General features: G+C 40.6%; 1 protein-coding gene across 1 annotated transcript in view; it reads left to right on the forward strand.

Annotated features, from left to right (window-relative positions):
* LOC137206544 (uncharacterized) overlaps positions 1-13,801 on the forward strand; it is a 154,994-nt gene that overhangs the window by 82,316 nt on the left and 58,877 nt on the right. The window contains exons 37-38 of the mRNA XM_067705236.1: positions 1,445-1,662; positions 3,362-3,546. Of these exons, the coding sequence (XP_067561337.1) occupies positions 1,445-1,662; positions 3,362-3,546 (403 nt within the window). The remainder of the gene's footprint in view (positions 1-1,444; positions 1,663-3,361; positions 3,547-13,801) is intronic.

Consider the following 13,801-nt stretch of genomic DNA (forward strand, 5'->3'; position numbering starts at 1 on the left):
GCAACGGGAGAGGCCACAAGAGTGAGAGGCCCGCGTACCGCAAAAAAAAAAAAAAAAAAAAAAAAAGAATCACCTGGGGAGCTTTTAGAACATACCTACCTGGACCACAGCCTGGAGATGCTGAGTTGATTAGTCAGGGGGTCACAGACGCACTTTTTAAAAAATTAATAAACTTCATTTTTTAGAGCAGTTTTACGTATACAGAAAAATTGAGCAGAAAGTACGGAGAGTTCCCATATACCTCCTTTCCCCACAATACAGTTTTCCGTCTTATTAACATCTTGCATTAGTGCGGTACCTTTGTTAAAATTGATGGACCAGTGTTAATTTATTATTAACTAAAGTCTATAGTTCATGTTTAGGGTTCACTCTTTGTGTCGTACATTCTGTGGGTTTTGCCAAATGCATAACGTCGTATATCAGCCTTTACTGTATCATACAGAGTAGTTTCACTGCCCTAGAAGTCCTTCTCAATCCACCGATTCCTCCCCCCCTCTCTCTTAACCTCTGGCTGCCACTGAGCCATTTTCTGTCTTTTTGGTTTTACCTTTTCCCTGAACGTCATACAGTTGGACTCATTCGGTATGTAGCCTTGAAATAAAAGATTGGCTTCTTTCGTTTAGAATATGCAGTTACATTTCCTTCATGTCTTTTCACGGCTTGATAACTCATTTCTTTTTATCACTGAATAATATTGCATTGCATGGATCTACAGTTTATCAATTCAAATATGGAGGGACCAGGCTTACTTATAAAAGCTTCCCATGTGATTGTAATGTGCAGACCGGGCTAGGCCAGTTTCTACCCCGTAGATGGGGAAACTGAGGCCCAGATCAGGAAAGGGGCTTCAGGTCCTGCAGAGCTGGTGGAGGAGTGGGCCTCGCTGCTCCCACCCCCACTCCTCCCCGCCCCCCGACCATTGCCCTGGTCAAGCCTGACCCCAGGTGTGGCCCTCTCCTTATGCACTGGGCACTCTCCCCTTTGACCTCCAGAGCTTCTAGGGGTCCTCTGGGCCCCAGGGCACACTGTTAGGAGCATCCTTTTCTGTAACTGAGCTGCACAGGGGTCCTCTGCTTTCTCCAGCAGCCCCCTTTCAGGCACAAGCATGAGTTTTAGAGCCAGGCAGGCCCAGGTTGAATATGTGACCCTCTCTGAGCTGCAGTTCCCCCATTTGTAAGAAAGTAATCCCACTTGATATGTGGTGGAAAGGACAAGATGAGACTCTGTTCCTGGTCCAGGAGCTGGGGTCAGGGAAGGCTGTCCCCCATTCTTCTCTCTGTCTCATTTCTCTTCCTGAGTGTTTGCAGTCTGCTGCATTTGATGATGCTCAGAGCTGGAGTGGCTCAGGAAGACTTCCTGGAAGAAGGGGCCTTCTGCATTCCCAGCTCCCACAGACCCTTCCTGTCCCCCCTCCACTTCTGAGCTCTCTCCTGCCTCCCTGCAGGTGCAGGCAGCTGCTGGGCGCTACAAAGAGCGCAACCTCAACGGCTCCCTGTCTGTGCACGTGTCTGGTGAGGCGCTCGTTCTGCTGGAGGCCACTGCCAGCCAGGATACCTGGAGGAGCAGCCGGGGCTGGGGCATGAACGTCCTTCTCCGCCAGGAGGTCCTTAGTGCCCCCAGAGCTGTTCAGCTGCAGCTGTCCGGCAAGGTTACCCCAGACAGGTACCCATCCCCAAGTGGCCTGTGAGGGGTGAGGGGGCCTCCGAGGTCAAAGGCCTGGCGTCCTGGGAGATGGAAAATCATCATCCAGAGGTTCCTCTGGAACCATGCCTGAATTACCCCCGTTTGTGCCATTCTTGATTTTTAAGGCTTTGAGGGAATGGAAGGGAGGAGGCATTCAGTTTTCCACTTTGATCTGTTTTCTTTTTTAGTTACAACAGCATTCATTTTAGATGACTTGAAAGATTATAATAATGAATAAGGAGTAAACCAAAAATCACTAGAGGCAGTCATGGGGAATATGTTGGTGTATTTCCCTCCAGTTTGTCATCTCTGACTATATTTTCACATAATGACATGTTCACTATGATATGGCCTGGGATAGGGAGCCGGCCTGGGTTCAAATCCCAGCTCTGCCATTGCTGCCTCGGGAACCTTGGGTGAGACACTGTGCCCTTCTGTGCCTCAGTTTCTCAACCTGCTTCTTAGGGTTGTCCTAGAATTAATTGGACAGCACGTGTGAATTCCAAACCAGCTTCTGGCCAGCGAGAACGTTCGCTTCCAGCTGCCATAGAGCTGCTTTAAGGCTTTGGACGTGGTCCTAGATAACCCTGTCCCTGGAATTACCATCTACGCCTGTGTGTCCACCTGCCTATTCATCCATCTGCACATCCTTATTCCCAATCTAAAAAGGGTTTGAGGCAGATGTGAAAATATATATTGTTCTAGGTCAAGACTTAGCAAACTTTCAGGAAAGGGCCAGATGGTAAATACTTTTGGACCTGTGGGCCATGTGGTCTCTGTTGCAAGTACTTATGTAAATGAATGGGTGTGGCCGAGTTCCAATAAAACTTTATTTACTAAACAGGGGGTGGGCTGGTTTTGGCCCACAGGCGCATAGCTTGCCAACTCTTGTTCTGGGTTTAAAAAAAATACATAAGGAAATTAGGGTGAAGGGAAGGAAAAATGGGAAGGTGCTCAAAGTGGCATTGGTAAACAAATGCCATTTTCTAGAGTGGAGCTGAAGATTTGTCTCTGGGCTTCCTAGTAGCCAGTGCAAAAAGAGAAACCAACCAATGGCATTATTTGCAAACAGTGCCCTTCCTTATGGGAAAACACACGCCCCCTCACATACCTGTGTGAATGTTCACCAAGGAAAGCATGGCTGACCTTGTTCCTGGTCTTGGTACTTGAGGGAAGTATCTCTTACGGTATCCTGTCAATAACATACCACAGGGATGATAGGGAGCATGTCCCCTGCTCCAGTGCTCCAGGAAGTTTAACAGCAGGCTTCCTGGGGCTGTTTTTTCCCTTGTCCCTCACCCTAACAACATACATCGATAACTCATTAGCAATGTCAGCTCATCAACATCAGTTGTTCCATTTTTGCCTCCACTTTACAGAAGACGAGACTGAGGTTCAGGGAGGTCATGTCCTTGTGCAAGGCCACACAGTGAGTGAGCAGTAGCCCTGGGATTCGAATTCATGTTTGACTGACCTCAAGGCCCATGATCTTAACCCCCTATTACCCTGTATCCCTGTGGGCTGAGGGCCAGTAAGGCAGTCCCTTGATGGGTCTGGACAGTGGGGTTCAGGAATGCACCTGTTATGGGCTGGCCTGCTTATTTGAAGAGGAAAAATACCATTTGCCTGCAGGGATAGATGCCAACGTTTTCCATGCCCCCATCGCTTTCCTTCCTAGGATTTGGCTGTTTTCCAAGGCACTGCTAGACCGGAACACAGTGCAGCTTTTTTTCAAGGCATCTGAAGAGCAGAGGGGAGGCCAGGTCCTGACCCTGCAGAGCCAAGCCCAGCACACCTGGGCAGCCGTGCCCCGTCTTCTGACCCTCACAGGTGTGCTGAAGCAGAAGGAGACACTCACAGAAGGTGAGAGCCTGGGGAACGCCGTGGGGCAGGGACAGTGGGGATCTGGCAAATACTTTCTGCGGGTCCACAGCGTAGATGAAATCCTATACATTTTCAAGTCCACTGATGCTCTGTTCCAGTGTCTGACACACTGGCGAAACCCCTCTGTCAGAAATTAATACCCGTTCAGACAAAGTGAATCTTCTGCTCTCTAAATACCAAACAGGCTTCCTTGTGCAGGACTTGTCAGAGCCTTAACATGCTAATGGACGTTGGAAATATCCAGGTAGGAGAGTTGGGTGCAGTGTTCCCCAAACAAATTTTTTCTAACACTTTTTTCTCTTCCAGTTGTATTGAGATGTAATTGACAAGGAGCACTGTATGAGTTTGTGTACCGCATAATGATTTGACTTACATACATCAGGAAATGATTATCACAATAAGTTTAGTGAACATCCATCATCTCACATAGACACAAAATTAAAGAAATAGAAAGAAACTTTTTTCTTATGGTAAGAACTCTTAGGATTTATTCTCTTAACAACTCTCATATATAACAGAGCAGTGTTAATTATATTTATCATGTTGTACATTGTATTCCTAGTACTTATTTATCTTATAACTGGAAGTTTGTACCTTTTAAAAAAAATTTTTTTTGAAGTATACTTGATTTACAATGTTGTGATAATTACTGATGTACCGCAAAGTGATTCAGTTATACGTATATACACATTCTTTTTTTAAATATTCTTTTCCATTATGGTTTGTCATAGGATATTGAATATAGTTCTCTGTGCTATACAGTAGGACCTTGTTGTTTATCCATTCTGTATATAAAAGCATCTGCTAACCCCAACCTCCCACTCTATCCCTCTTTCAACCCCCTCCCCCTTGGCAACCACCAATCTGTTCTCTATATCCATGATTCTGTTTCTGTTTCAAAGATAGGTTCATTTGTGTCATCTTTTAGATTCCACATATAAGTAATATCATATGGTATTTGTCTTTCTCTTTCTGACTTACTTCAGTTAGCATGATAGTCTCTAGTTGCATCCATGTTGCTGAAAATGGCATTATTTTGTTCTTTTTTATGGCTGAGTAGTATTCCACTGTATATATGTACCACATCTTCTTTACCCATTCATCTGTCGATGGACGTTTAGGTTGTTTCCATGTCTTGGCTATTGTGAATAGTGCTGCTGTGGACATAGGGCTGCATGTATCTTTTTGAATTAGAGTTATGTCCAGCTATATGCCCGGCAGTGGAATTGCTGGATCATATGGTAATTCTATTTTTAGTTTTTTGAGGAACCTCCATACTGTATTCCACAGCGGCTGCACCGACTTACATTCCCACCAAGAAGTTTGTACATTTTGATTGCCTTCATCCAATCCCTGCCCATCCCCCACCTCTGGTAACTACAAATTGATCTTTTTTAAAAAAATTGAACTCGAGTTGATGTACAATTTTATATAAGTTACAGGTGTACAATACAGTGATTCACAATTTTTAAAGGTTATACTCCATTTAAAGTTATTATAAAATATTGGCTGTATTCCCTGTGTTGTACAATATATTCTTGTAGCTTTTTAATTTTATGCATAATGGTTTATACCTCTTAATCCCCTACCCCATTCTTGCCCGTCGCCCCCCCCTTCTCCCCACTGGTAACCACCAGTTTGTTCTCTATGTCTGTGAGTCTGTTTCTTTTTTGTTATATTCACTAGTTTGTTTAATTTTTAGATTCCACGTAGAGGTGGCATCATACAGTATTTGTCTTTCTCTGTCTGACTTACTTCACTTAGCGTAATACGCTCCAAGTCCATCCATGTTGCTGGAAATCGCAAAATTTCATTACATTTTTATGGCTGGGTAGTGTTCCACTGTATATATATACCACATCTTCTTTATTCATTCATCTGTTGATGGATGAATTGCTTCCATATCGTGGCCCTTGTAAATAGCATTGCTATGATCATTGAGGTGCATGTATCTTTTCGAATTAGTGTTTTCATTTTTTTGGATATATACCCAGGAGTGGAATTGCTGGGTCATATTGTCATTCTATTTTTAGCTTTTTGAGAAACCTTCATACTGTTTTCCATAGTGGCTGCACCAATTTACATTCCCACCAACAATGTACGAGGGTTCCCTTTTCTCCTTGTCCTCGTCAACATTTGTTATTTGTTCTTTTTGGTGACAGATGCGAGGTGATATCCATTGTGGTTTTAATTTGCATTTCCCTGATGGTTAATGACGTTGAGCATCTTTTTCATGTGCCTATTGGCCATCTGCATGTCCTCTTTGGAAAAATGTCTGTCCATTTTTTACTCGGGTTGTTTGTGGGTTTTGGGGGTTTTTTTTGATATTGAGTTATATGAGCTATTTATATGTTTTGAATATTAACCCCTTATCAGTCGTATCATTTGCAAACATTTTCTCCCATTCAGTAGGTTGTCTTTTTGTTTTGTCGATGGTTTCATTTGCTGTGCAAAAGCTTTTAAGTTTAATTAGGTCCCATTTGTTTATTTTTGCTTTTATTTCCTTTGCTTTAGGAGACGGATCCAAAGAAATATTGCTGTTGATACGATTTATGTCAAAGAGTGTTCTGCTTATGTTTTCCTCTAGGGGTTTTATGGTTTCTGGTCTTACATTTAGGTCTTTAATCCATTTTGAGTTTATTTTTGTATATGGTGTTAGAGAATGTTCTAATTTCATTCTTCTACGTAGCTGTCCAGTTTTTCCACCATTTATTGAAGAGTCATCTCTTTTTCTATGAGTTTGTTTTTGAAGTATAATTTTGAAGTATAATTGAAGTACAACACGGTGTTAATTCCTGTTACACAACACAGTGACTCAATATTTCTGTGTTTCAAATGATCACGATAAGTCTAATTATGATATGTCACCATACAAAGATATTGCACAGTTATTGACTCTGTTCCCGACATTGTGCATTTTAGACCCGTGACTCATTTATCTCGAGATATTGCACAGTTATCGACTCTGTTCCCCACATTGTGCATTTTAGACCCATGACTCATTTATCTCGAGATATTGCACAGTTGTCGACTCTGTTCCCCACATTGTACATTTTAGACCCGTGACTCATTTATCTCGCAGCTGGAAGTTTGTGCCTCTTAATCTCTCTCACCTATTTCTCTCTTCCTCCCCCCCCCCACCTCCCCTCTGGGAACCACCTGTTTGTTCTCTGAATCTGTGACTCAGTTTCCATTTTATGTTTGTTGGCTTATTTGTTTTTTTTTTTAAGATTCAACATATAAGTGAAATCATACAGTTTTTGTCCTTCTCTGTCTGACTTATTTCACTTAGCATAATACCCTCTAGGACCATCCATGTTGTCGGAAATGGCAAGATTTCATTCTTCTTATGGCTGAGTAGTATTCCATTTTATATATATATATATAGACATACACACACACACACACACACACACACACACACACACACACTACATCTTCTTTATCCATTCATCTGTCAATGGACAGTTAGGTTGCTTCCATATCTTGGCTATCGTAAATAATGCTGCAATGAACGTAAGGGTGCATATATCTTTTCTAATTACTGTTTTCATTTTCTTCAGATAAATACCCAGGAGTGGATTTGCTGGATCATATGGTAGTTCAAGTTTTAACGTTTTGAGGAATTTCCATATTGTTTTTCAGAGTGGCTACATTTAATACTTTTTATTTTGACATGATTTCAGACTTACAGAAAAGTGGCAAGAATATTACAAGGAATCCCATAGGCTCTTTACCTAGGTTCACCAATTATGGACATTTATCACAATTGCTTTATCATTTTTATTCTCTCTCTTTGTTTTTCTGTCTCCCTCTGTGTGTGTGTGTGTGTGTGTGTGTGTGTGTGTGTGTATGTGTGTGTGTATAAGACATTATTATTTGCATGTAAGTTTTTTTTTGGCCAAGCCATGTGGCATGCAGTATCTTAGTTCCCCCACCAGGGATCGAACCTGCGCCCCCTGCAATGGAAGCACAGAGTCGTAACCACTGGACCGCCAGGGAAGTCCCTAAAATTTTTTATTCTTGAACTGTATTGTACTAAGCTGCAGACATGATAGTTCTTCACCCCTAAATAGTTCAATGTTTATTTCCTAAAAATAGACATTCTCCTACATTCCACAGTACAGTTCTCAAAATCAGAAAATTAACATTTATATAAGGCTGTTATCTACAAACCTTATTCAGATTCCACCAGTTATCCCATTAATGTCCCTTATAGTAAAAGAAAATCCTGAATTGTGCATTACGTTTAGTCGTATTGTTTCTTTGGTCTCTTTTATTCTGGATCAGTTCCTCTGTATTTCTTTCTCTTTCATGATTATATTTCAAAGTTTGTAGAATATCCCTCATTTGGGCTTTGTTAGATGCTTCCTCATGACTACTTTCAAAAAAGCCTCGTTGGCAGAATACCACCTGATGTCAGTTTGTCCCAGTGCTACTGGTGACATCAGTTTTGATCACTTGATTAAGGTAATGTCTGCAAAGTTTCTTCACTGTTAAGCATTTTTCCCCTTTGTATGCTAACTTCATAAAACAAGTTGAGAAGTACTTTCTTCCCTTCTATTTTCTGAAAGAGTTTGTATAAGATTAGTGTGAATGCTCCCGTAATTGTCTGATGGACTCTAGGAGAGAAGCCATCTGGACTTTGTGGAAATTTTTTTTTTGAAAATGAATAGATATATAAAGCTATTCAGATTTTCTATTTCATCACGTGTCAGTTTGCGTAAGTTATATTTTTCAAGGAATTTGTCCATCTCCACTAAGTAGTCTAATTTATTGGCATAGTTGTTCATTATATGTATTATAATCCTTTTCATGTATGCAGGATCTATAGTGATACCCTTGCTTTCATCACTAATAGTTGTTACTTGTGTTTCTTCTCTCTCTTCCTTATTAGTCTAACTTGGATTTCATCAATTTTGTTAATCCTTTCAAAGAACCAAATTTTGGATCTGTTAATTTTCTCTCTTGTCTCTTTTCAGTTCCATTGATCTCAGCCATTATCTCTATTATTTCCTTTCTTACACTTAATTTGGGTTTACTTTACTCTTCTTTTTTTAATAAATTTATTTATTTTTGGCTGTGTTGGGTCTTCATTGCTGCACGTGGGCTTTCTCTAGTTGCGGCGAGTGGGGGCTACTCTGTTGCGGTGAGAGTGCTTCTCATTGCGCTGGCTTCTCTTGTTGCAGAGAATGGGCTGTAGAGTACGCGGGCTTCAGTAGTTGTGGCTCGCAGGCCCTAGAGAGCGTAGGCTCAGTAGTTGTGGCGCATGTGCTTAGTTGCTCTGCGGCATGTGGGATCTTCCCAGACCAGGGCTCGAACCCGTGTCCCCTGCATTGGCAGGCGGATTCTTAACCACTGCGGCACCAGGGAAGACCCTTTTGCTCTTTTTTTTACAGTTTATTTATGGCAGATCCTCAAGCCATTGATTTTTAGACCTTTTTTCTTTTCTAATATAAGCATATAAAACCATACATTTTCCTCTTAAGTTCCTTTAGCTGCATCCCACAAATTTTTATGTCATGTGTTTTCATTATCATTTATTTTGAAATATTTTCAAACTTGTGATTTCTTCTTTGACCCATGTATTTGAAGTATGTTGCTTAATATCCAAATATTTGAGATTTTTCTAGACAGTTTTTTAATATTTAATTTCATTGTGATCAGAGGATCTCTTCTGTAGGATAAGTCTTTTAAAATTTGTTGTGACTTGTTTTATGGGCCAGTCTATATCTATCTTGTGAACATACCTTATGCACTTAAAAAGAATTGGTATTCTGCTGTTGTTGGGTGTCACGTTCTATAAATGTTAAGTCAAGGTCCTTGGTTGTATTGCTCTGATATATATCTTTACTGATTTTTTTTGTCTGGTTATTGTATCAATTAATGAGAGAAGTGTGTTAAACTCTCCAGCTATGTGGATTTCTCTATTTCTTGCTTTCAGTCTATTTTTGCTTCATGTATGTTGATGTACTAGTATTAGGTGCATAAGCAAATATGATTATTATGCATTCTTGATGAATTGACCTGTTTATCATTGTGAAGTGGACTGTTTCTCTCTCACACAGTTCTTTGTCTTGAAGTCTGTTTTGTCTGATATTAACGTTGCCACTTTTGTTTTTTATTGGAATTTGTACTGTATATATTTTTCCATGCTTTTTCTTTCAAATATATATTTCCTATATTTGAGGTACATTTCTTGTAGCCCACATGCAGTTGGATTTTGCTTTTATTTCCAGTCTGACAATCTCTGCCTTTTTTTTTTTTTTTTTTTTTTTGCGGTACGCGGGCCTCTCAATGTCGTGGCCTCTCCCGTTGCGGAGCACAGGCTCCGGACGTGCAGGCTCAGCGGCCATGGCTCACGGGCCCAGCCGCTCCGCGGCATGTGGGATCTTCCCAGACCGGGGCACGAACCCGTGTCCCCTGCATCAGCAGGCGGACTCTCAACCACTGAGCCACCAGGGAAGCCCTCTCTGCCTTTTAATTATGGTATTTACTTGATTTGTCTTTAATGTAATTATTGATATGATTAGATTTGCGTCTACTATTTTGCTGTTTTGTTTCCTACTTTCCCATATATTTTTTTGTTCCTCTGTTACCCTTTTTTTGCCTTCTTTTGGCTGATTTTTAAAAAATTTTAGAACTCAGTGTTAATTTATCTGTTGCTCTTTCAACTATGTTTCTGTATGTTCTTTCACATTCTACTTACAGTTTCTGGTATCATTTCTCTTCAGTATAAAGAATCACCTTTATAGAAACTAACACAACATTGTAAAGCAGCTATACTCCAATAAAAATTAAAAAAAAAAAAGGATCACCTTTCGCATTTCTTGTAAGTCTGGCTTACAACAATGAACTCCCTTAGTTTTCATTTATTTGAAAATGTTCTATTTTGCCCTGATTCTTGAAGGATATTTTAAAAATGCATATGTATATCTCTTAACACATTTAGAAGTTTTTCATATTTACTTCTTCAAAGATTTCTTTCTGTCCCATTCTCATTGTCCTCTCCTCCTGGGATTTCTAACTGCATGTGCTTTAGAAGTTTCTATATTGTTCCACAGATCTCTGAGGATCTGTTGACCTTTTCAGTCTCTTTTCTCTTTTCTTCAGATATCTACCAATCTATCTTCCAGTTCACTGGCTCTTTAATCTTTCTTCTCCAAACACCAGCCAATAAAAATGTTAAGACCATCCAATAATTTCTTTTCAATCACAGATTTTATGTATTTTATTTAGTTCTAAAATCACCACTAGGCTCTTTTTATTAATTTATATTTTCCTTATATTTTTGAGCATGTTTGTAAGAGCTGTTTTAAAATCCTTATCTGCTAATTCCAATGTCTAGGTCATCTTGGGGTTGATCTCCCTTGATGATTGCCCTTTCTCTTAAATATAGGTTACATTTTCCTATTTCTATGTATGTCTAGTAATTTGAGATTGTATTCTAGACATTTTGAATGATGTTAAGACTCTGATTCTTTTATATTTCTCTAAAGAGTATTGTTATTTTTAAAAATTTTAGCATGCAGTTAACTTGGCTGGGCTCAAAATCCAAACTCTGTCTTTCCTCTGGTGGGCTGCAGTGGAAATAATTTTCAGCTCTTTTATCTTAGCTGGTCTGCTTGGAGTCTGTACTACCCTTGTGAAGTTCAAGGATTAGCTTTGGAGAGAGTTTATAGGTAGAATTTGGGATTCCCCCATGTGGCTCTCTCTGGAATTTCCCACTTCACTTTCCATTTGCTATTGTCACCTTGAACTCTGTTCTTTGATTCTTTAATCAGTAAGACCATAGATTTCTGTGTGAGTTTCCTTCACCCTGCATGACACCAAAAAAGAGTAAAAACATACAACTCAACTATTGCTGGTCCTTTCCTTCAAGTTTTAACTCCCCTCCACTGTCTGCCTGTTTATGGTCAGTCTCCAGCCACTTCAGGTAACTGTTTCATATATTTTGTCCAGAGTGTACAATTGTTACCTTGGGAGGGTTGGTCCATTTAAGCGTCTCCACCATTCATGGAAATAGAACTCCTCCTGTGTCCTTTTGACATGTCCCTATCATTCCTTGACCACTTCCTTCCTTTATGACCAAAAAGATGTTTCAATCTCATGTTGTATTTTCCCTGAGATGGAATAAGTCATTTCTCCAAGGATTCCTGGTTCCTTTTTGTGCAAAACGGTATTTAGAAACTAAGATCTGGGTTCTAGGTGTATTTACTCCTACTGAAGTATCTGTCTTTCTAGGCCTTCTCAATGGACAGACCAAGAAAATATATGTGTGTACATACATGCACACACAACTATATCTGTCTATCTACAGGTAAATAAGTTTACAACCATTAGTCCTTAATTCCAGTCCATCATCAAAAAGCTCATTCTGTTTCTTCCCCCTTTTCATATTTCTTATCCCCTTCTTCAACAGTAAGAAACCTGGCTCCAATTATTCACAACATATTTAGTTATTTCTTCAGCCCTAGGATACATAGAAAGTAGTCAGAATTACTAACCTATACCTTTGAGGAAATAAACCCTTTTAACTAGAATTCAATATTTGTTTAGAGTTCTTCTTGTCTTTGGCCTGAGGGTATAAATCTAAACACGGTGTTTATTTATTTTTAAATATTTATTTATTTCGTTGTGCTGGATCTTAGTTGCGGCACACAGGCTCCTTAGTTGCAGCAGGCGGGCTCCTTAGTTGTGGCATGAGAACTCTTAGTTGCGGCGTGCATGTGGGATCTAGTTCCCTGACCTGGGGTCAAACCTGGGTCCCCTGCATTGGGAGTGTGGAGTCTTATCCACTGCGCTAGGAAAGTCCGCAAACACGGTGTTTAAATGTTAGTTGGAGTTAATCTCCCACCCACCCCGTGTGATGTTGTAAATCATTCGAAGTACAGTTGGTTCACTGGTTTCTGTTTGTATTCCATTTTCAGGTTCCCCCTATCTTTACTGATTTTGTGCATTTATTTTTTGATTATGTGAAACATTAACAAGTTTCCAAAAGTCAGAATTATACAAAATGGGATCTTCTGCCCAAGCATCCTTGACCGTAGCACCCTAGCTGGACATCTGTCCAGGGCCCTGTGTTTCAGAATCTAAAGACTCTGCTTTCCCACCTACCTTGGGGGCATAGTGTCATTCTCTAATCTTAATATTAACACTGACCCTCCTAATTCCTAATTGGTTAAATTGTGGCAAAACCAAATTGCATAATAAAATACCTGTCTAAAGATCAAATGACATGGGTTTGAAAAAATTTAAATACAATCAAGCAGCATGCTGTTCTTCTCAAGTTTACTTTGAGTTACACGATGGTCTCCCCTTCATCTTTCTGAAGTTTATCATTTGCAGCTGATAACTAACAGACCCTCATGCTGATCTCTTAACACACATTGCTTCTTTTGTTTTTGGCCATGCCATGTAGCATGTGGGATCTTAGTTCCCTGACCAGCGATTGAACCCGTGCCCCCTGCAGTGGAAGGGTGGAGTCTTAACCACTGGACCACCAGGGAAGTCCCACATTGCTTCATTTTTTTTTTTTTTTTTTTTCGGTACGGGGCCCTCTCACTGTTCTGGCCTCTCCCGCTGCGGAGCGCAGGCTCCGGACGCGCAGGCTCAGTGGCCACGGCTCACGGGCCCAGCCGCTCCGCGGCATGTGGGATCCTCCCGGACCGGGGCACGAACCCGTGTCCCCTGCATCGGCAGGCGGACTCTCAACCACTGCGCCACCAGGGAGGCCCACATTTTTGAAGGCAATTATTAAGGTATAATTTCTTGGGGTACAATTTACATATGGGGAAAACCCCTTCAAGTTTTGATAAACTCATACAGTTGTGTACCCATCAACACAGTCCTGATACAGAATAGTTCCATCACCCCAAAAATTTCCTTCCTGCTGCTCATTGTCATCAGCCTTTCCCCCACCCCCTGTCCCTGGCAACCACTGAGATGTTGTCTGTCCCTATGGTTTGGGCTATTCCAGGATGTCACATGCAATGGAATCATACAACACGTAAGCTTTGAGTATGGGATCTTTTGCCCAACGTAATGTGGTTGAGGTTCATCAAAGTTGTATGTATCAGTAGTTCTTTTTCCTTTTTCCTGGTGAGTAATATTCTATTCTATGGATATACTGCAGTTTATCCATTCGCAGCTGAAGGATATTTGAGTTGTTTCCCGTAATTTCCAATTATGAATAAAGCTTCAATAATCATTGGTCTATAGGTTTTTGTGGGAA

This window comes from Pseudorca crassidens, chromosome 15 (assembly GCF_039906515.1).
Source record: "Pseudorca crassidens isolate mPseCra1 chromosome 15, mPseCra1.hap1, whole genome shotgun sequence".
Taxonomy (NCBI): domain Eukaryota; kingdom Metazoa; phylum Chordata; class Mammalia; order Artiodactyla; family Delphinidae; genus Pseudorca; species Pseudorca crassidens.